The 21,422-nt window shown below is 59.4% G+C and overlaps 1 protein-coding gene across 1 annotated transcript in view; it reads left to right on the top strand.

The window, feature by feature from the left end:
• Nucleotides 1-432: 432 nt before the first annotated feature.
• The window catches only part of PPARGC1B (PPARG coactivator 1 beta), a 42,958-nt gene continuing 21,968 nt past the window's right edge, over nucleotides 433-21,422 (top strand). The window contains exon 1 of the mRNA XM_014253274.2: nucleotides 433-563. Coding sequence (XP_014108749.2) covers nucleotides 480-563 — 84 coding nt within the window. The 5' untranslated portion in view covers nucleotides 433-479. The remainder of the gene's footprint in view (nucleotides 564-21,422) is intronic.

The raw sequence follows: 21,422 nt of genomic DNA, 5'->3' as shown, positions 1-21,422 counted from the left end.
GTGCCTGGTGCTGTTGGGTGCTCTCCCTTTTAAACGCTGTCAATTTTAAGGCGTGCGCAGCGGCATTGCTCAAAGGGGGTTCCCCTGTATGTGTGCGTCCCTGGGGACGGCGCTCCTTCAGGAACTGCGGGGGGCACTTCAAAACCCCCAGAGAGAGCCTGGACGTGTCCCCCGGTCTGAGATGCTGCACGCAGCGCTTCCACACCTGAACTCGGAGTGACTCGGGGGCCGCTTTGACGCGGTGGCACCTCCAAGGGACGCACAAAGCGGTGTCCCGCGAGTGTCTGCAAAACCCCCGGGGGGCTCCCTGGCAGCGATCCCCGCCGAGGCCGGCTCCCGCAGCCGCGGGGCGGGGGCTGCAGGCGGGGGCTGCGGGCGGGTCCGCCCCGGCGCTCCGCGCTCCCCGCCCCGACGGCCGCCCGGCTCCCGCCGCCGCGCCTGCTGCATGCTCGGTGCTCAGCCCCAGCCGGAGGTGGAAGATGGCGGAGCCGGGGCCGGATTGCAGCTCTCTGCTCGACGAGGATCTCTCCTCCTTCGTCTTCAGCTACCTAGCTGACAGCCAGGTAGGGAGGGCTGCTGGGGGGTTCTGCTGAGCGGGTCCCTGCTGCGGCTGGAGGGGGGGGGACGGCCAGACCCCCCCGCTGCTTGCCGGGGCACCCCGGGGAAGAGCCGGTGCTGCCGGAGCGGGGCCGCGGGGCTCGTCCGCAGGGTGCCCCGGGGATCTGCGGCGCTCCGGTTCCCTGCGGAGCCGCGGGGCCGTGCGCGCCCCTCCCGGGGCTCCCGGGCGGCCGCAGCCCCGCAGCCCCGCCGGCGCTTTCAGCACCACTCGCACGTGGACTCCCGCGCCCCCCCGTTCCCCCAGCGGCCGGGGATCTGGGGGGGAGAGGGGATAAGTTGATGGGTCGATGGGTTTCGGTACAGAACCATCCCCCCCACCCCCCCCCGGTTGTTAGGGCTGCCCCAAAGGTGGGGAGGGGGCGGCGCGGTGCGGGCGGTGGGGGGGGCTCCGCAGGGGGCTGCTGTGCGGTGGGGGCTGACAGAGCCGGGCTGTGGGATGAGTCATGCCGAGCGTCAATTCCACGCATACGGGCTAGGATCTTGGGGGATGGAGGTTTGGGAAAGGGGGGGGGGGGGGGGTGCGACAGGGACAGGGGTCCCGTTGCTGCGAGTCGCCTGCTCCAAAATGTGGATGGGCTGTGTTTTGGACGGAGCTGGGTATTAAAATCAGATTAAGACTCCTTGGCAGCTCCGGCGGGATCACGAGAGCGAGCCGTGCTGGCTATAGGGCTCGCATGCTTTTCCATTTTGGGGGCTGCAAGAGAGGCGCTATACAATAAACCGGGCAGGAGCCGGAGCCGGGGCTGAGCCCGAGCGCGGCCGCGCATTTCGCAGTCGGCTTGATGAGGCTGCTGTAAGTGGGAAGAGTTTTCTGTAGTTATGTATCATCCCCCCGACCCTTCACTTTCATAACCACGGATTACAAAATAGCTCTGATTGTGAAGCGAGCACATTCATCCCAAGCCTTGCTCTCTCGCCGCTTCAGCCCCGCTGTTGCAAACAGCAGCAGCGTGTGTGTGTGTGTTTGTGGGGAGCAGGACCAGGGCTTCATCCTGCCGCCGTTTGGGTTCAAAACAAACAAGGGCTCGAGACGTGCTAAATCAGATTTGCCCGCGGTGCGTGTGCCAGACAGAACCAGGCAGGGCTTGCCACCAGCCAGATTGATGTAGTCCCGGCACCTCTGCTCGCATGCACCAGCGCCAGAGCGCTCCGGCTTGGCACGGGACCGGGCGGCTTCTGGGGGCAGAGCAGGGGGGAGGCAGCCCGGCTTCTTAACCAACAGCTGCTGACAGGTTGATTACAGCAGAAGGGTCAGGAAAGGTGAGAAGTGGGCCGAGATTTTGTAAGCAGTTTGTGGGGTTTTTCCATTTTATTATTGCCGGGAGAACCATCGGCTTGGAGGAGAGGAGGCTGCTTGTGTGGGACGCTGTCCCTCGGAGTGGGCTGCTTGTGTGGGATGCCATCCCCTGGAAGTACGGCAGGAAGGCTGCAGCTCCCACCAGCCCCATTGCTCCCTGAGCAGGTGAAAGTTCCTGGCTCCACTTCTCTGTAATAACCCTTCTGTTCTCCACGCCTTAACCACGACATAAAAAGCCTTTATGGTTGCAGCACGTGCCTGGAGCCCTGTTTCTCTTTTTCTTGGCTTTTTGGTCAGCATTTGATGTGCCAATCTAAGAATCTTATTCCAAAAAAGGGACTGCTAAGGGAGGGGGGGGGGGGGGGGCGGGGGGGGGGGGGGGGGGGGCGGGAAAAAAATCCTACGAATTATTGTCATCCTTCTCTGGTGCAAGCCCACCATGTTGTGAACATTCCCTGGAAAATTTGGAACTGTGAAATGGCCTGTGCTGAAATGAGACCATGTTTATGAAACGTGCTTGGCCCTGTTTTCTCTCCCTGTCCCCGGCGCACAGGTAGCGCTGGTCCGAAGTCTGCAGGTGCAGGAGGAGAGGAGCAGCGAGGGCAGCGTTGCAGCTCGCTGCAGCTCCCGTGCAGCCCCTCTGTGCTCTCCCGTCTGGCGCCTGCTTTCGATAATTCCATTTCCTCTTCTGTCCCCGCGCACGCTGAGGGGCTCGGGGCTGGGATGGGAAGAAAAGAGAAGGAAAAAAGAAGAAAAAACAGCCCCCCCCCCCAGCTATGATTTGCATGCATTTGCTTAAGAACAGCCTGAAGTTGTAAGCATGTGTTGTGCTTGTACCTTAACCTCTGATGAAACTGGGGGAAGGCTCCAGCCCTGGCTCTGTCACATGCTGCCTTCTAACTGGGAGCGGGAGGCGGGCCGGGCTGCCACTGACGTCTCTCCCCATTACTACTGTACGAGCCTCTGCTTACAACTGGGTTACTGACTCCTCGGTGCAGCCCCAAAGCTGCTTCCCCAAAGACCCCAGTGCTCCAGCACGAGAGCAGACTGCCCTGAGAGGCTGCGATGTCAGGAGGCCACGAGGTGATGAGTAGCAGCCGTTTCCTTCGTGGAAATTTTGAGGAACTGGGACTCTCCTGCTCCCTGGCCCATGCTCATGCTCCCAGTCCTTGCTTTTGCAGTAGGTTTTGAGAAAGGTGCAGTTGGTGCAGGTGCTTTCTCTCCAGGGGAGGAATCCTGAGCAAGGCTCTCGAGGAGATGCACGGGGAAGGTTTGACAGGGGTATCTGCATCAGTCCCTTATTCATCAGGGTTTGTGCTGAGGGTGCCTGCTAACCTCTATTTACATATCGAGGACAGCGATGATTCACGTGGTACCTGCATTGCTACAGAAAGATAATCAGGGTTTTTCACTTGATATCTGCCTTTCTCCTGCCAACTCCTTTTTTCTTTTTTCTTTTTTTTTTCCCTTCTTTTTTTTTCAACAAAAAAAAAAAAGTGATTTTGTTCTGCTGTGCCTCAAAATGTGTCATTTCTGGGCCTGCTTAATCCATTTTGTGCAACTCTGCTGCTCAGAGGTATGAAGCTGGTTGTAGCTGGTTCATCTGCTGGCACCAGGCACTGGGAAGTGCCAGCCAGGCAGCTCTGCCGAGAGCACCACAGAGCAGCTCTCAGCATCCCTGCGAGAGGCTGGAGCACTGTGCTTCTTACTGCTTCCGTTTGTTTAAAAATCCCAAAAAAGTGCAGTGGTGGGGGGGAAAATAAAAAGAAAAAACCAGGCTGCTTTCTCGGAGGGATGTTTAAAGATCACATGAACTGAAATACAATATTCCCTCTTTAACTTCCCAGCCTCCTGCTAACAGCTTAATCCATCGATGAGTGCAGGAGGCACAGCGAGCCAGTGCTGGGTTGGCATTTCTAGTGATAAAGTGGGGGTGCATCCCTAATTTCTGATACTCCTCACTGAGCTGACCGATATCCTGCTTTTTCTGTGGCTTTTCTCTCGAAGATTTGGAGTGGGTTTGGACAACAGATAGCCCAAGGGTCTGTGCAAAATGCATCCTCAGCTGCATTGCTGCAGCGTGGGTTGAAGGGCTGCTGCAGTGCCAGGGCTGGAGAAGGATGAAGTTTCCTGGGAAGCAGGGTGGCTGTGTCCTGGTGGCTGTCACCGTGCTGGTGGCTGTCCCCACCACAGCAGAGGCTGCGGAGGCAGGTGAGCACAGCGGAGTCTGAGCTGAGCCAGGAGAGGGAAAGCAGCTGGCAGCAGCTGGAGGGAGAGCAGGGAACCTGCCCCTCAGAGCCTCCCCACACACCTGCCTGCCTTCCCCCCGGGATTCTGAGCCGTGTTCCCCACGCTGGCAGTGCCCCAGGGGTGCCCCACGCCGGGGGTTTTCCCCCACCTGCCTGCTGCACATCCCTGCCCCGCTCTCATGCCGTAATGGAAAGGCACCTCTCCAACAGGTGAATAATTAAGGGCTCAGTGAGGGCCTCCAGCAAAGGGAGCTTTGTGAGGGAGAGGGATCTCTCTCACATTAACCTTTCCAATGTCAAAAGCCTTTTTGTAGGGAGGAACTCCACTTACACGAGCTCTTTGGCACGGTTGGTTGTCTAATCAAAAATGCTCTGGGAATGCCCCTTCCAGCCTCAAACTGCTGTTTTTGGGGAATGGGTCCCATGTCCCTGGTGCAGGGCTGGGGACAGGGGTTCCACAGGCTGGCTCCTGGCAGATGGTTTGATGTGGTGCCAAGGGCAGGAGCCCACCAGGCTCTGAAATCCCTTTCGATGGGGCTGGGGGCTCCAGCAGAATATGGGAGCTGCAGTGCCATAGTGACAGGACAAGGAGAATGGATTCAAACTGAAGAGTAGGGTTAGAGTAGATACCAGGAAAAAATTCTTCTCTCTGAGGAGAGGCCCTGGCACAGGGTGCCCAGAGCAGCTGTGGCTGCTCCTGGATCCCTGGAAGTGGCCAAGGCCAGGCTGGACAGGACCTGGAGCAACCTGGAAAGTGTCCCTGCCTATGGCAGGGGGTGGAATAGATGAGCTTTAAAGTCTCTTCCAACCCAAACAATTCTATGATCCCACGAAGGACACGATTCCCCCTGGCCAGCACGTGCCAGGAGGCTTGGGGCTGGGCATTGTGCAGAGCCAGTCCGCGCTGTTGCTGCCAAACGCCGCCACCGAAGCCACCACTCCTGTATGACCATGGCCCTGGGGAGATGGTGTCACCAGAGCGAGGGGCACCGTCCCCGTGGGGCTCTGCAGCACTGGCTTTGTCGGGGAAATGCTGTCCCCAGAGCTCCACCGGGCCCAGGCGTGTGGCACTCGCTGGCCGCCGCCGCGGAGCCGGGGCCGTGAGGGGCTGGCAGGGCCTCGGCCGCAGACACGTTTGCCGGAGGATTCGGCTTCAGGCTCCCGCAGCTGAGCCCTGCTCCATGGCAACCCGGCGCGGGCTTATATTTCTCGTGACTGCTTGGCAGCCTGAAGTGATTTAGCAGGGGGGGAACTCTGTAGGCGCCGGAGCCGCCGCCAGCGCGGCCGTGCCGCGGTGACCGCCACGCTCCAGGCCGTGTGGGGCTCCAGCTCCCGGCACAGCCCCTTCCCACACCCCAGGAGCGGGCAGCAGCCTTGAGTGCCACCACCCTCTCCTGCCTGCAGAGCCACCTTCTCACCAGTGCCTGGACAAGGATGTTCTAGTGCTTGTAGTAAGCAGCCAGGGACTAAAGGTTGAAGTTAATGGGGCGGGTGGTCAGGTGAGGTAGTGACCTACTTCCAGGGGCACCGGCACCGTAGGCACAGGGTGATGGCCCAGCCAATGTGTTTCCCTTCCCTTATCGCTCAGCCATTCTGCTTTTCAGCACTTTTCAGCACTTTTCCTGAACTCTGGCTCACAGATTATTATTTATCTATTTATGGCGGTTGTGGGGTTTTTTTGTTGGTTTTTTTGTTGTTGTTTTTTTCCTTTCAATAACGGGAGCGTCCAAGAAATGCCGAAGGACTTTGCACAGATCTGGCTGCGCTCAGGGTCTTGTCAGCCCTGTCCTTATCCAGCCCCGTCTCTCTGCACTTCCCCACGTGGAGGCAACAGCTAAAGCCGAGCTGCTGCATTAAACCAGTTCACTTCTCAATTAACACAGGGAAAAGTAAAAGCTGGAAATCTCCTTTGGCCCTGGAAGATCTGGAAAGCCCCCGGGGGAGGGGTTCTTCACGTGGGAAGTGTGGTATCTGCTGTGGGGGATGTGGAGGGGCTGTGACAACCCTGGGGACAGGGCCCCATCCAGTAGCCAGAGTAACCTTTGATCTCTGCCGGCTCTGGGCAGCCATGTGGGGCTTAGGGAAAATACTTCCCTTATCTCACATCCCACTGTCCCAGGGTAAAGCAGGCTCTGGGAGCTGGGTGGGCACCCCAGACCAGGAGCTTCCTTGGGGGAGCATGATGATGCTGAAGGGTGGCCAGGAGCTTTTTCCATCCGTGTCCCCTCTGTCCCCATGGGCCCCTGCCCACCCAGCAGCTGGCGAGGAGCCTGGCGATGGGGACAGAGGCTGGAGAGACCATCCAGAGCTGATATGACACTTCTCCCCTCCCCTGGGATGAGCAGCACATGCTTTATATGGATGTTTTTGTGCTGAGGTGGCGCCTCAAGCTCTCGCAGGGACTCCAGTTGCAGGGCAGCAGCGTATCTTTACTGAGATGCATTTTCTGAATTCTTCCTGTGCGCCCTGCGGCCGCAGCCCCTCTGCTGAGCCAGGGCCAGGCCCCTCGGTTCCTGTTTCAGTTTGCTGAGTTTCACTCGGAGAGCAGAAGCTCACGCTGCTGTCACTTCTGCTCCCCGCTTTGTCTGGGGAGGCTGCAGGACCCGGTTTGTACCCGGAGTACGGGGGGAGCACTGTGGGAAGTGTCATCCTTTCGTCCCCGCTGCCAAGAGCTGCCTTCCCCACCTATTCCCCGAGGAACCCTCATTTCCTAATTTTCATGGACGTCAAGAGCAAGGAAATCCTGTGGCGAGGCCGAGCCGGGGCTGCGGGCCCGAGCCGGGCCAGCCGGCGGGGCCGTGGGGATGGAAGGAAGCCCAGCTGCCTCTCCTCATGTTTGTTCTCCTCCCTCCCAAGCCCTGCAAGGGGGGATGTGGCCTTCACAAGTGACAGCTGGGGGACCTGGCTGTCCTGCCACGAGGTGACCCGCGGCTGGAGCAGCCCCAGCTGGCCCGGGGGGTGCAGGGGAGCTGCCGAGCAGCTTTTCTGCTCAGCCTTCCTTGCATTTTTTTAGGCGAGCTCCTAGGTAGGAGGGAGGCGCGTTATTATTTTTTCATGAAGAAAGTGCATGTGTGGCTGCAGGGTGCTGAGGAGGCTGCCATGACCCCTTGCATGCACACAGGGCTGGCAGGGCTGGCTTGGAGCTGGGACCAGCACTGGTCACAGCTGTGCACGTGCCGGGGTGACAGCGAGGAGCTGGAGGTGACAAACACGGCGCTCACAGCTCTCCTGGAAGGATGAAGCAGGGCCAGGCTCTGGCTCTCTTTCCCCTGCAGAGGCCAGGACGGTGCCAGCACGGTGTGGTGACACTGGTGACCACAGTCCTGGACTGGGAGCAGGGAGAGATCCGATATTCCCCTGGCCGGGTGTGGGATTGAGGCTCGCAGGCAGAGCTGGCCAGGGGCTGCACCTCGGTTCCTGCAGGCGAGCTGCCAGTCCCTGCTCCTGCTCACCGGGCACCAGCGCCACGGGGCTGAACTTTGTCCAGCTTTAGTCCTCTGTCCTGATTTCTTGGCGCTTTCCCTGCCTCGCTGCAAATGTTTGCAACTTCCACGGCCCTTGGCTTCCAGCTAATTAAACTTTGCATTCCTGTTGGCTTCCTGCAAACCGAGGCTGCTGAGCTGCTTCCCTTTGCCCTGGGCTCAGGGACCTGCGGCTCTGCCCGTGCCAGGTGTGTGTGGCTCAGGGCCACCTTCCCACATCTTAATGACACGAGGATTTTCAAACCTTCCCTCAAACAGCATCAACCCCAGAGCTCTGCAGAGCTGGAGATTTAAACCACTGCCATCGTTTCTTCTTTTCAGCAGGCTTGCACACAGTCACGACCAAACCGTGCTGATAATGAAAAGGAAAAAAAAAAAAAAAAAAAAAAATCGCAATTTTTTTTCTTAAAAAGGAAGTTTCTGTTTCTGTGTGGGCCCCACAGGGAGGCTGGCGCATGCGGGTTTCGAGTGCTAGAACCCATTTCCCAGGTAACAGAACTCAAGCCTGTGAGAACTGTGTGGTTTTCTCAGGCTGAAAGGTTGGATGGTATTTGAGCTGCTTTTTTTTTTTTTTTTTTCCCTTGTTGCCGTGTCCTTTTAAGAAGGAATAAGTATGTCTATTTATATATATTTTGAAAATGAAAGCACGTGGTCCATGTCCCCAGAAACCCTCACAGTACATATTGTCACCCAGCTCTGGGGGGAACACTGCTTTGTTGGTGACCACCCCCAGCCCACCCCAGCAGCTGAACTGGGGAGCAGCCCCGGGAGCTTGAGGTGAGCCGTGCTCAGTGTGCAGGACATTGTCTTGGGAATTCTCCATGGGATCAGAGGCTTCGGGATGTGGAAGTGGATGCACCAGGAAGGAAGTTGGTAGCTGAGAGGAGAGTGATGTCACAGAGAGAGTTGGGACAGCATGGATGGGAAGGGCTGGAGCTGCTCGCTTTATTTACTCCTGTTAACTCCTCCTGCCCGTGCTTTGAGTGGTGCTGCCTGGCCTGCCTGCAGTGCTGGCTTCTCCATTCCTCTGCCAGGACTCTGGGATGCAAAGTGGTTTCCCTGGGAAGAACTGAGGGTCTGCTTGCCCTGGCTGCCTCCTGTCAGTGTCCACCCCAGTGTCCACCAGCGCCCGCTGCCCTTCTGCCCAGAGGAGCTGGAAACCCGCCTGCACATCCAGCTGAGTCGAAAATACATGAAAGGCAGATTATCAGGGGGAGACTGTCCTCATCTCTGCCGCTCGCTTATGGCAGTGCAAGGACCTGGAAATACAGCTTTCAAGTTTCTCTCTGCATTTATGTAACCCAAACGAACTCTTTTTTGGAAAGAGCCACTCTGTCTCATTTAGATACCTAAATATAGCAGCCGCTCCAGGGGGAGGATTAGCCTGCGAGTGCCCTGGTGGGTATGGGACCTTTGTGCACGAGTGTTGTGGGGAGTTTAAACCTCATTCAGTGGGGCCTGGGGGGATTATTCCCCTTGCCATTATCAGGATGGGTTTGCAGTGTTCCGGGTCAGCAGGGAACTCATGGCAGTGACCGGCTTGGGAAGCACAAACCTGTGGAGATGTGGATTTGCAGGGTTTTTCCTAAAAAAGCCTTTAGAGGCCAGGGTCCATCTATGCCCAAATACACTGTTTGTTATTGTGCCATTGCCTCCCCTTGGAGGGAGGATCTGTGCTCCAAAGCACTGAAGCAGAGCTGAGCTATGGGGTGAAACTTCCACATCCAGCCCTGCCAAAGGGCACCTCGGGGTGATCAGTCAGGGCTGTTGGAGAGGAATCACCCCCACAGCGTGGCGCTGGGTGGAAAGGCAGGGAAGCACAAGGGTCCTGCCCACAGGTGCACCTGAGGCAGCAAAGCCCTTGAGCACCTTTAGGGAAAGATGTGGGACCAAGCCTTTGAAATGCCAAGCTCAGGGACGCCCCACAGGTGCCGTTTCCCTTTGCCAGGGATGTTCACGGGCATTCAGGGACACCCACCCTCCTGGGCAGCAGGGCCTGTGCGCTGGTCCGAGATGCAGGTGTTGGCAGAATCCAGGCACTGTGCACATCCCATGGACCCTCTTCTGCTTCTTCACACACACCAGAGCTCTTTGCCTGTGGAGTAAGCACGAGAGATGGGTCTGACCATGTGGTGTGGGGGGGCTCTCGTGCACCCCCTGGCACCAGCCAGGCTTGCACCTTGCACTAGGCTTTGACACAAACTGAGCTGCTCAGAGGTGCACAGGGTGACCTTTGCTTTTGTCTCGTAACACTTCCAACTGCCCTGCAGTGGGGGTGCAGTGTGTCCCTTCCAAGGAAGTGGGGAGCAGCAGTTTGCGTGTGTGTGCTGGTGTCCCAGGGACTTGGGGACACGTGCTGCAGGAGTCTCTGCAGCTGGCTCGTTTTTAAGAGTGTGGAGAGGCCACCCTTGTGTTTCCCTCTGTTCCCTCCTGCTTTGCAGCGCTGGCACAAGAGCGGCTCCCCAGCCCGGTGCTGCTGCAGGGGCTCCTTGGGATTTGGAGACACGCAGAAGCTGCCTTGTGTGTTCTGCAGGAAAGCAGAGGGTCCCTCAGCTGTTGGAGCACTGCCCCTGTGCTTTTGGTGTTGCTTCCTTTGAACACAGCTGCTCTGCCTCCCTGCACACCTCATCCCCCATCCCTGCCCCTCACTGTGCCCAGCTCAGAGCTGTGCTGGCTCCTCTGCCATCCCCCCGGGGCAGGAGCCACCTGGCCAAGCCGTGGGACCCCAGGGATGTGTCAGTGAACACCTGCGCGCTGGCTTCACACGGTGCCCTTGGACAACCTTGTGGAGCGATGTCCCCTCAGCTCCCTTTGCACAGCAGGAGCGGGCAGGCCCTGTTTGGGCGATGCCCTGCCCAGGTCTGTGTTGCTGGGCCCTAGCAGGGTGCAGGTGAAACGGAGAAGGCCGTGCAGTGGAAGGGGAGAGGGCACAGCGGAGCTCCACACGGAGGGCTCGCAGTGTGCCCAGCATCCCCCAGCTCCCTGGCAGATGGCTGCAGCCCTCCCGCCCCGCTCCGAGGAATACAAATGTGCGGCAGATACGGTTACCCGGCCCCGGCAGCGGTGTTGGCTTTCATCTAGATCGATATCCCTGCCGGCCTGCGTCTGCGGGAGCGCTCAGCTGGCAGCACAGGCCTGCCCGGGAGCAGACACCTGCCGAGGCTCTGCTGCAGCCCCTGCCCGTCCGTGTGTCCGGCTGCCTCGGCGTGGAGGCAGCGCCGGTGCCGGCCGCAGCGCCGCTGCCGCGCTGTCCGGCTCCGTCATGCGTAAAATGTAATAAATAGGGCCATAAGCCTTTTACAAAGTCTATTTCCACTCTTGGATCCGGGATTTAATGCATGGCTGCTTAGAGAGGCTGAGGATTTCAGGGGTCAGCAAGGCTAATTGCACTGCTGGAATAAAAGGGTGCGCGGCGAGGATCCTGCGCGCCGGTGGGAGGGGATGCCGGGGGTCCCGGCTCCCTGCCCGCCGCCCCGGCCCCGTGCACTCCCTGCCAGCAGCCAGGGAATGCCACGGCCACAGGTGGCAGCTTGGCAAGGGCTGGGGTCCCCAGGGAGTGCTTTTTGGGGCTGGGGAGGCCGAGCCAGCTGGGGAGTCACATGCTGCAGGTGTTCGGTTCCCCAGTGCTCCGCGGTGTCCCTGTGTGTCTGACCAGGCACGGCTGGCTGGAGCACTTGATCTTAGATTACCTGTAAGCCAGGGAAAGCCTCTGCGGGGCCAAGGGCCAGTGAGGATCAGGGCTGTCCCGGTGCCAGCTCAGCCCTGGCATGCAGCATCTCCTTCAGCTGCAGAGAGGAGCTGGGTACCACCCTGCCAGGCTGTGCCAGCGAATCCCAGTGCCACAAACTGGGATGTGAAGGGATGTGTGTCCTGCTGCTGGGGAGACAGCCCCACTAGGAATGGAAATGCAGTACGGGGGGAGAGCCTGGGGCACAGACCTGGTGGGTGCTGGGTGGCCCGCACAGGGCTGGGGTCAGGACCTGGACAGAGCTTTCCCAGAGGTGTCAGGCAGGGGCCGATGGGATGTGCAGGCTCTGAATCACCAGGACAACTGGCAGCCGCACACACCCTTCGAGGCGAGGGGGACCCAGATGCCCCGAGGCTGCCGGGTCCGCTCCCCGTGCCAGCCGCTCGCTCTGGCAGGGCTGTGCCGCCGGCCACGGCAGACGGAGGACGCCAGCTCCGCTCAGTGACTCCGCTGGCTGATCCCGTCATCTCCATCTCGCGCCAAGTGCTGAAGTCTCCATGGAAACCGGCATGGCAGCAGCCTCGCCAGCATCCTCACTCGGAGCGCCCGGCCGGTGCCGCGCCGGTGGCGGGTGAGCAGCCTCGGCCACCGCCGCTGCTCCCCCTTCCTCGGGGATGCACATGGAGCCCTTCCCCGAGCTGTGGCAGGGCCCGTTAGCGCTCCTCCGTCCCGCAGAGCCTCGCAGGAAGCACAAAGCAAAAGCCCAATAGCGTCTCTATTAATAGTACCTGCTCACAAAGTTATCTTCAGCTGCACCTCTCCCACCTTCATTCAGAGCAGCCAAGGCACGGGCCTGACTCGTCACCCTGCTGCTGGAGTTTGAGGTAACCCCGGCATCCCCAGGTGCCCCACTCTCCTGGGCTGCCACCGCTCACTACCTTTCCTCTGCCTGTGGAAACCTTTCCCCGTAGTGGGAAATGGAGCTGGATTTTTTTTTTTTTTTCCCAGGGCTCATTTTTTTGTGGTGACCGTAACTCTGAACTCTGCTTGCCTTTTCCTCTCCTCCCACGTCGCTCCTGTGCAGCAGGGTTGTGTCTTGCCAAAGGCTTTTTCCCTGGAGCATCCCTGCTGGAAGTCCTCGCTGGGATTTTGCTTCATCAGTGGAGGAGGCAGTGCGTGAAGTTGACTATTGGGGACGGAGCATTTTCCGCTTGGATTTCAGTGGGTGTTTTCATAGGTTTCAAGCTGTGGTCCACCCTTCCCAGCATCTTTCATCTCCAGAGCTCATGCAGCTCCTGGGAGGGTGCAGGGCTTTGAAAGGGCTTTGAGGATTCAAGGGCTCATCCCACTGCTTTGAGGCAGCATCTCCCACCGTTGCCAGGGAAAGGCCTATTTCTCCTATTCTTGAACTCGGCAGTCCCTGAGTTCCTCAGGTTCCTGGGTTAATCTGTTCCTGCCTTTAATGAGCTGCCTCATTAAAGTGTTTTTCCCTAATAACCAACCCTCCGGGCTGGGTGATGTTCAGCTGCAGACAACTGGAGACCTGCAGGCTGCAAAGGGCTGCGTGTGGGGTGCAGGATGAGCACCATCCCTCTTCTCCCACACGGTGCCAAAAGGGCTGTGAAGGGAGCAGCCCAAAGCACCCCAAACCTGCCTCTCCTGGTTTCTCCAGCACCAGATTTACTGCACCCACAAACTACAGGGCAGGCTGAACTGGGGGTGGCACTGCCCAGTTGGCATGCATCAAACTGGGGATACTGGAACTAACCCATCCAGCTGCAGAGTCCTACAAAATGTTCTTACCCAGGGATGTGCAGCACTGGGGCTGTGGGACATCACCCTAGGAGCCAGACCTGTGGGTGCATGCCTGCACTCCTTGGGCTGGGAGTCATCTGCCCAGCCCTAATGAGGGGGTTTGCGCTGCTTGGTGCCTGGGAGCTGACCCGGCTGGTTTGGATAAATGGAAGTGGGAATCTCCCTCCTGAGGGCTTGCTCTGTGTGGAGGAGTGCACACACAGCTTGCAGCCGTGGCCTCCTGGGAACATCCATCCTGCAGGCATGTGTCCCAGCTGGTCCCCTTGTCCTTGGTGGCTTGCCCTGGGTGAGCAGCCTTGGAGCAATGGCCACCAAGCAGAGCCTGTGGTGAGGCCACAGCCCCCGTCCCCAGGCCGTGGTTTTTAGGGTGTCAATGATGCAAGGCAGGAAGGTGCCTGGTTCTGGGGCTGCTCTGTTTATATTTAGCTGACCCAGTTGCTGAGCAGGGGCTGCTGGTCCCTCCTGGTGCTGCACTTGGGGTGCTGCGAGGGAATGCAGCAGCAGCAACCGGCTGGGAGCACAGGGCTGGGCTGCATCCTGCATCCCTACATCCCTGCATCCCTGCATCCTGCATCCCTGCATCCCTGCAGCCTGCTCTGGAAGGGCTGGACTATGCTGGCACCCACTCTGCAGCCTGCCAGCCCCTCTGCACCCCAGATCCCCCAGGGAAGGAGAAACTGCTCGTGCCCCAGCAGAGGTGGAGAGGCAGCAATTGCTGCCGGAGGGAGCAGCCCGGGGTTGTGCACAGGCTGAGGCAGGATCAGGCAGTGCTCAAACCCCGTTCCTGGAGGCATCCCATGGGGTTCTCCTGCCTCTCCAGCCTCAGCTCACCCCGCCAGCATCCTGCTGCTGTCTGCGGTGGGTGCTGCCGGTGCGTGAGGGGCTTGAGGGAGCTCCTGGAAAGCGTTGGGCTGCCAAAACACATCCTCTCAGTGCCAAGCACCTGCGAGGCAGCTGCTTCCCCAGGGCAGGAAGGAGATAAAAGGAAAATCTCTTTCAAAGGCAGGGTGGCCTCCTCCCCAGGAGCAGGGCGTGTGGCCAGGATGCTTTCCCGAAAAGAGCTGCTATCCCTGCCTAGCTGCCTGTGAGGGGCTGGAGGGGACACGGTGTTCCCATCCTGATGTCCCCGTGGCTGGCTGTTTCCAGGGCTGTTGTGGTTGGCACACCTGGAGAAAGGCGAGTCCCCAAGGCAAGTCAGAGCAAAGCACTTGCTGCGGAAAGGGAAATTAATTATGGGCACTTCGCTGTACTCCAAGTGACTGCAAAGGCTGATGTTTCTCCTGTTGGCTGATAAACTAATTGTAATGGCAAAACCTCAACAAAAGCCAGGCTCTTAAATGCTTTCTTAATTAATAATTCTCAATAATCACTTGACGTCAATGACCAATTAAAACTTTGGAGAAGGGAAGTTGTTGTTAAGTGCCCGGTACCTTTGCTCCTCCAGTCGCCGCAGCTCTGATGAATCCTGCAGAAAATCACCGGGAAGGCCAAGCCCGATGTTTTTAAAGGAAAACATTAAGCAGGAAAAACGTGAATATTCACGTGAGTGTCCACAGGGACAAGAGGAGGGAAGCTGAGCAGTCACTTGGCTCTGCTGCTCTCTGCTGAGCAGCCAGCAAGGGATGGCAATGCAGGTACCCAGAGGGGTGCAGAGGTGCCCCTTTCCTGCCCCTCTGGTGTGATGAGCCCCCAGGGGCAGCACGAGTGGAAGGGCATCTTTTCAGGGATCCCATATTCAAGGGGTCTTTAAAGTCCTGCTGAATGTCCTGTCCTGTGGTGGGTCACCTCCTTTATTTGTCATGTGCCTCCTTCTTCTCCTTCTCTTTCTCCTCCTCCTTCCCACAGCCTGTCTGAGGTCAGCATCTCCCAGGCCTGAAGGCGTCACCAGCTGGATTTTACTGGGAGTTGAGTGGTACCAAATCCTTGGACTGTTAAGTGGAGCCTCTGGAAAGCTGCCATTCATCTCCCTGCAGTGCTCCTGGCTGCAGTGCAGTGCTGGCAGGGTTAATGTCCTCCTCCTCCTCCTCCTCCTCCTCCTCTTCCTTCTCCTCCTTCTCCTCCTGCTCTCAGCTTCACAGCCATCTTAAAACTGCTGGAGCCAGAGCTGTGCACTCCCTGCTCCCGCTCCTTTTACAGTATGGGCTGGCTGGCCAGGGAGCCCGGCCGGCTCCTGCGTCCATCCAACTCTTTTCCTTCTTTGGATGTGCCCTGCTCTGGCTGCCCGGGCGCTGCCTCCCTCCCACGGCACCCCGAGGGGCGATGCTCGGGGCCAGGGGCTGCCCTGGCTGGGCTCAGCAGTGCCAGGGTGAGATTTTTGCCCATGTTTCTCCAGGATGGTTCTGGGTGTGTGCCAAGGTGGATGCCAGCAGCTCCCGGGCACCGATGGCACGGAGTGAGCGCTTTATACCCGACAAATCCTTAGGAAAATCCTCCCGCGGGAAGGGTGGGACAGGGGCACGGTTGGTAGCCAAAGAGGGGCGAGGAGCGTGGCATAGGGTGGGAAGGAGCTTTGTGGCAGAGAATCCCATTGAGGATGGGCACGGGGCTCCTCCCAGCAGGACAGCAGCGGGGAAGAAGCAGTGGGAAGCCCTCAGAGGGCAGAGCCTCAGGCAGGCAGGCTCTGCTCCCCACCGAGCGTTTCCCCTGCCTCTCCCCCCTCCCAGCTGGGCTCGGGGGTCCCGGGGGTGTTGCTGACCCGGCCCTCTGTGTGTCAGGACAGCAGCAGCACGTGTTCCTGGCTCTGTACTCCAGCGTGGCCTCTTACCCAAATACCAGCCACTGCCCAAGGGTTTATGCCCCTCCTGAACCGGGGGAAAGCAGGGGAAAGGCCTCTGGGGCAGAAACAGAGCGTCCCCGTGTCCCCTCTGTGCTGCTTCAGCAGATGTCAGCACAGGGAGCAGGAGGATGTCACCCGGGGACCACATCTGGGGATTTTTTGGGTTGCTGAAAGTCCGTGCACAGGATGGTGCCTGAAAAGGGAGTGAGGGGAGAAGGGGGAGCAGCCCCAAAAGGCACGGGGAGGTTTTTGGTGCTGCAGGTCCCCGTGGGTCACTGGCAGGAGCAGCCTCTCTGCAGCCCCCACGGCAATGGGGACAATGGGGAGGCCAAGGACCCGTCATTCCAAGTGGCTTTTTCATGAGCCTGGTGCTGTCCCTGTGTGGGTACAGCAGCCTGGGGTATGAGATCACTCATGTCCCTGGACATTAGCTGCTTCTGCAGCCACCAGGATCAGTGTACAGCCAGGGCCTGGGCTGCTCACAGCAGGGACTGTCACCTCTGTCCCTGCTGGGGGGATGCTCAGGGGGCTGTGTCCCCCGCTCCCAGTGCCCAGGTGTGTGAGGGTGGGTGTGGGAGGGTGCAGCAGGAGGGCCAGGTGGGTTCCCAGTCCCTTCCCAAGAGGGTGGCACGGGCACAGTGGGCACCAGGCTCCATCCCATTGCCCCCACAGAGCGTTTGCAGCCCCAGCAGACCCCACAGCTTGTGTGAGACCCTCGGGAGGTGCTGGGAGCCGTGTGTGGGGTGCAGCACTGCTGCTGCAGTGGGTCCAGCTGCTCTCCAGCAGCGGAGCTTTAATGGCTTAACCCTCTCCTGGCACCTCCCGCTTGGCTGCCGTAGGGGAAGGCTGGGGAGCTGGGGGCCGGTTCCTTTGGCCAGGGCTATGCTGGTGGGGCAGGGGGCTGGCAGCGCTGGCAGCAGGGCCGTGGCCACCCAGGGAGCCCGGTGTCCCAGCGTGAACTGGCCGGGAGCCCCGGGAGGCGGGATGGATGCCTGGAGTTCCGTCCCGCTTGGCCCCGTCTCAATGGGACTCGGTGCCAGGAGTGGGGAGATGGCTGCTGCCAGTCCCTGCAGGGCCACAGCCCAGCCTGGCTGCCTGGCCATGCAGGCCATCCCTCCTTTTCAACCTTTTCTCCCAGATGTGCTGATGGAGGCTCGCAGGCCTCCTGCCAGAGGATGGGTGCCTTTCCTGTGGCTCCCCTGCTGCCAGAACTCAGGGGTGCCTCCTCACCCGAGCCAGCCAGGGGTACCAGTGCTCAGCCTGGCTGCACTTGCTGTCACCACAGGCAGGGCAGCCTGTGCCAAGCACCCAGCTCACATCAGGATTCATCTCTCTGTAGCACATCCCAGAGGGAGGGAGATGGAGGCCTGGTGCTCGATGGTACCCATGGCTCCCTGCCCCTCCTGCCTCTCTGCTCCATCTGTGGCTGGTTTGGTTGGGGAAGATCCCTGGATTTTGGCAGCAGGGAAGCCACAGGAGAGGCACCCATCCTTTGCTGAGCTGGGTACCACTCCTGCACTCAGCAGGAGCAGGGGCCCCCCTTCCCACCCAGGCAGGACCCGCTCGTGCCAGCACATCTAAACCCTTACGGGATGCAGAGTCGGGGATTTAGGCTCGGTCTCATCTCTCAGGAGACAACCAGGGGAAAAGGTTTGTGGATTATTTTATGCTTTACATCCTGTTTGGGCCAGTGTGAGCCTGTGGATGTGTCCAGGCAGTCCCAGCCATGGGTGAGGGGAGCATCAGTGCAGCCCCTGGCTCCTCTCACACCAAACCCAGCAGCTGCAGGATAATAAATGAGGAGTCTATATTTAGACGCTGTGTCTGGAGCAGCGTCACGGCGTTGCCAGAGGGTTTTACCATTCACCACAGGCAGGTTTCCCTGCTCCTCCAGCTCCATGCCACCTCTGCAGAAAAGCTCATCAAAGACATCCAGCTGGAAAAGCATCCTGAGCAGAAAAACTGATACCTGCACAAAATCTCAGCACCCGCCGAGGGATGACAGAGCAGAGCATTCCAGGGAGCCTTGGAAAGAGCTGGCTCAGGGCCCGTTTTGTTTGGCAAAGGTTTTATTTTGTTGCACAGGATTTTGTAGTGAAGAAAACAGGGATGGAGCCATCCCTTGTGCCACCCCAGCCAGGTGTCAGCTCCTGTCCTACCTGGTGCAGCCAGGACAGCTCTCACCCCACGGAGCTGCTGCTCCCTGTGGTCCCTAAACCCCCCCAGCAGCCTGGCTGTGCCAAGAGCAGCTGATGCTGGGGAGGGGACAGTTCCCTGATGTGGCTGCCAGGTCGGTGGCAGTGCCTGGTAATCCGTGCTGAAATTCAAGGAGAGGCTGGAGTGTTGTGCAAAGGCTGGAGAGCCCCGTGCAGAGCCAGGCTGGGCTTTCCTGGCATCCCAGAGTGCAAGGTTGGTACTGCCTTGGGAATGAGATTTGCATGAAGATTCCTGGTGCTCGGATCTGGGTTTTTCCTGTATTTTGCAATGGCAGAGGACAGATGCTGTCTGCTGCTGGTTCCTCCTAGCCTGAGGAGAGTTTCTCCAGGCAAAGCCAAGCACGGAGCCATTGCCATGAGGTGTGAGTGGCAGAGGCAGCTGGTGACAGCAACGATGACCAGCTCTGCCCAAGCCTTCCTTTGTGGCTCACAGCACCAGGACTTTTTTCCTGCATCCTTCCTTCCATGGGAAGCCTTTTGCTTGGGATCCTGCACCTCCCAGCGATGGGAATTGCCCACGTGAGCACAATGCTGGGTAAAACTCACCAGCAATGGGGCAAACAGCCCCTTCCCACTGCTGCATCCCAGGGCTTGCACAGCCCCAGATCTCTGCTCCCAGCTGGGCACGATGGAAGCTGGGGCTGCCCTGGATCCCTGGCAGTGTCCAAGGCCAGCTTGGCCAGGGCTTGGAGAAACCCGGGGTATGGAAGGTGTCCCTGCCCGTGGCAGGGGGTGGAACGAGATCTTTAAGGTTCCCTCCCAGTCCAAACCATGCCATGGTTCTGTGAAGGGCACATGGGCAGCTCCCCTGTGCCCGCCCCAGCAGCACAGGGACACCCAAGGAGGACACCCCAAGGACACCCCAGTGGCAGAGCTGGCTCACAGCTGAGCTGGGGGAGAGCAGCACACAGTGCTGGGGGTCAGCGAGCCCCCTGCCTGCCCCCACATCCCGGGGCACCCCAGGGAGGGACGGCCCCTCACCCACGGCAGGTGTGGGGACAGAGGCACCCACAGAGCTTGGGCAGCTGCCCTGGGCACTGGCAGCCGTTTGGGAGGAGGAGGAGGAGGAGGAGGAAGGCACCTGACTGCCAGGCAGGAGTCCAACTGGTTGAAACAGCTCCCGTTGTGGTTTGCATAAGCAAGCCTGGCTGGGCCAGCTGTGGGCACACACGGTGTCTCACCGGGGCTGGCAGTGGGGCTGGCTGAGGTGGCACCGTGCCCTCTGTGTCCTGCTGGAGGGCAGGGCTGCCTGTTCTCCCCCAGCCCCAGCAATGGGAGCTGTGGCCCAGCAATGTCCCTGCGAGTCCCCCCGCGGTGCCACACCGAGCACAGCCCGGTCCTGCTGCCCTCTGCCTCCCTGTGGACCCCTCCAGGGTGGCACTGGGGGCTCTGACAAGGACACCTGGCCACCATCCCACATGGCAGCCCCTGACACGGAGGCAGCAGAGGAGAGGGATGGATAAGAGCGAGAAACTGGAGCTGCTCACATGACTGGGGAGCTGGTGCCAGGCACTGGGGCCATGCAGAGTGCATGGAGGTGGCACATCAGGCCAGGGGTCAGGAGCCCTAACCCACACCTGTCCTGCACAGGGTTTCAGACCTGCTGGGATGTGGCACTGCCAGGGGAGAGGTGGTGCCCCCCGCACCAGAGGGGACCCCTGGCTCTGATGCTCCTACTCCAGAGGTGCCTGCTGGGTCAGATCAGTCCCTGCAAGATCCAGAGCTGGATTTCAGACCAGCCTGCCCTGGGGTCTCTTCTGTTGATCCCTGGAGTAGCTGGGGTCAAAACTAGGGGGGACAAGGCTTGGGGGCAGGCAGGCTCAGGGCAGGGTGGTGAGGGAGCCAGCACAGCACATGGAGCAGTTAAAGGATCTGATTTTCTGTAAGAACTCATGCTTGTGGGCTTCACCCCAACTGGTTTGGGAGGAGCAGAAGGGCCCCCGACTGGTTTGGGAGGAGGAGAGGGGCCCCAAACCTCAGCTGCTGCTGCAGGGAGCGGCCAGACCCCTCCTCTCATGCCCTGTTGGAGCCTGCCTGGGGTTTTGGGGAGGGGAAAGGTGTGGTCCCTCACAGGAGAGAATTTGAAATAGAACAAAGCTTTGTGTATGTGGGTTTGCATGTGCTCCTGAGGGAGCTTCATGCCCTCATAGGGTTTTTTCTATCTGGAGATCTTGGAACAGTTTCTTTCCAGGTGAGTCAGTTGTTTGCAGAGTAGGAAGCCCGAAGAAAGCAGGTTGGCAGCTCCAGGCTGTGGCTCCCAGAAATTCTTCCTGCAGAACTAAAAGGCAGGGACAGAGCCCAGCCCTGGGGCAGGTGGCCTGGCTGGGACACCTGGCAGTGCCCAGGAGCAGACCCGGACACAGCAAAGCCTTGTGCAGCCCCAGGAAATCCCCGGAGCAAACAGGTTGTGCTGATGGAAACACTGCCCAGAGGTGCTGCTCACCTCCACCATCCACCTGTGAGCGTGTCCCTGCATCCACAGACCTGCTGGGACCTGCTCTCCTCTCACCTTCCCCAGCCTCGGTTTTCCCACAGAATTAGAGTGGTATCAATATTGATAATCACTTTATCCTGGGACTCCCTGATGCCCATCTGGAGAATACCCAGCTGTCAGCATTCCCCTTCCCCAGCAGCTTTCTGGGCACAGTGGTGTCAGAGCAGAGGCATGAGGTGACCGTGCTGGATGGTGACAGTCCCCTCTGCCTGGGACACCTCCAGGTGCTGTGGAGAAAATGGGCAAATAAGTAATTTATCTGGGTGTAGCAGGATGGGGGAGAAGAGAGAGCCCCTGACTGAGGAGGAGAAGTGGGGTACCCCCCTCTGGCTGTCCCCAGGTGATGGGGACAGGGAGCTGCAGGGTGCCAGGTGATGTGCAGGAGTTGCCCTGCAGCACTGAGGGGTGGCCAGCAGAGCCTGGCAGAGCTGGGGCTTCCACCCACACTGGAATACGAGCATGGACCCACCTGGACAGGCTGGGCAGGAGGGTAAGGACAGACCTGAGTGGTTTTGCCCTTTGCATCCTCTGAGACCTCGTGCATGCAGCTGCAAACCTCATTTTCACCTGGGAGCCGGGCTCCCAGAGGCCAGCACAGCCCGTGTCCAGCAGGAGAAAGCTCCTGGAGCATCCAGTGAGGCTTTGGTGGTGGTGGCCTGAGCTCCAGCAGCATGCTGGGGCTGGACCGAGGTCAGGCTAATGCGGGAAGATCCTCCTTGTGCCTTCTTAACCCCAGCTTGAACCTTCCCTGTCTCCTGCCTCGGCCTGATTAGCTCGGAGAGGTGGC

The sequence above is a fragment of the Pseudopodoces humilis genome, chromosome 17, assembly GCF_049639895.1.
Source record: "Pseudopodoces humilis isolate 2021_Gansu_Grassland_sample_001 chromosome 17, ASM4963989v1, whole genome shotgun sequence".
Classification (NCBI taxonomy): Eukaryota; Metazoa; Chordata; class Aves; order Passeriformes; family Paridae; genus Pseudopodoces; species Pseudopodoces humilis.
Note: the sequence above shows the minus strand (reverse complement) of the source record. Positions and strands in the feature narration are given on the sequence as shown.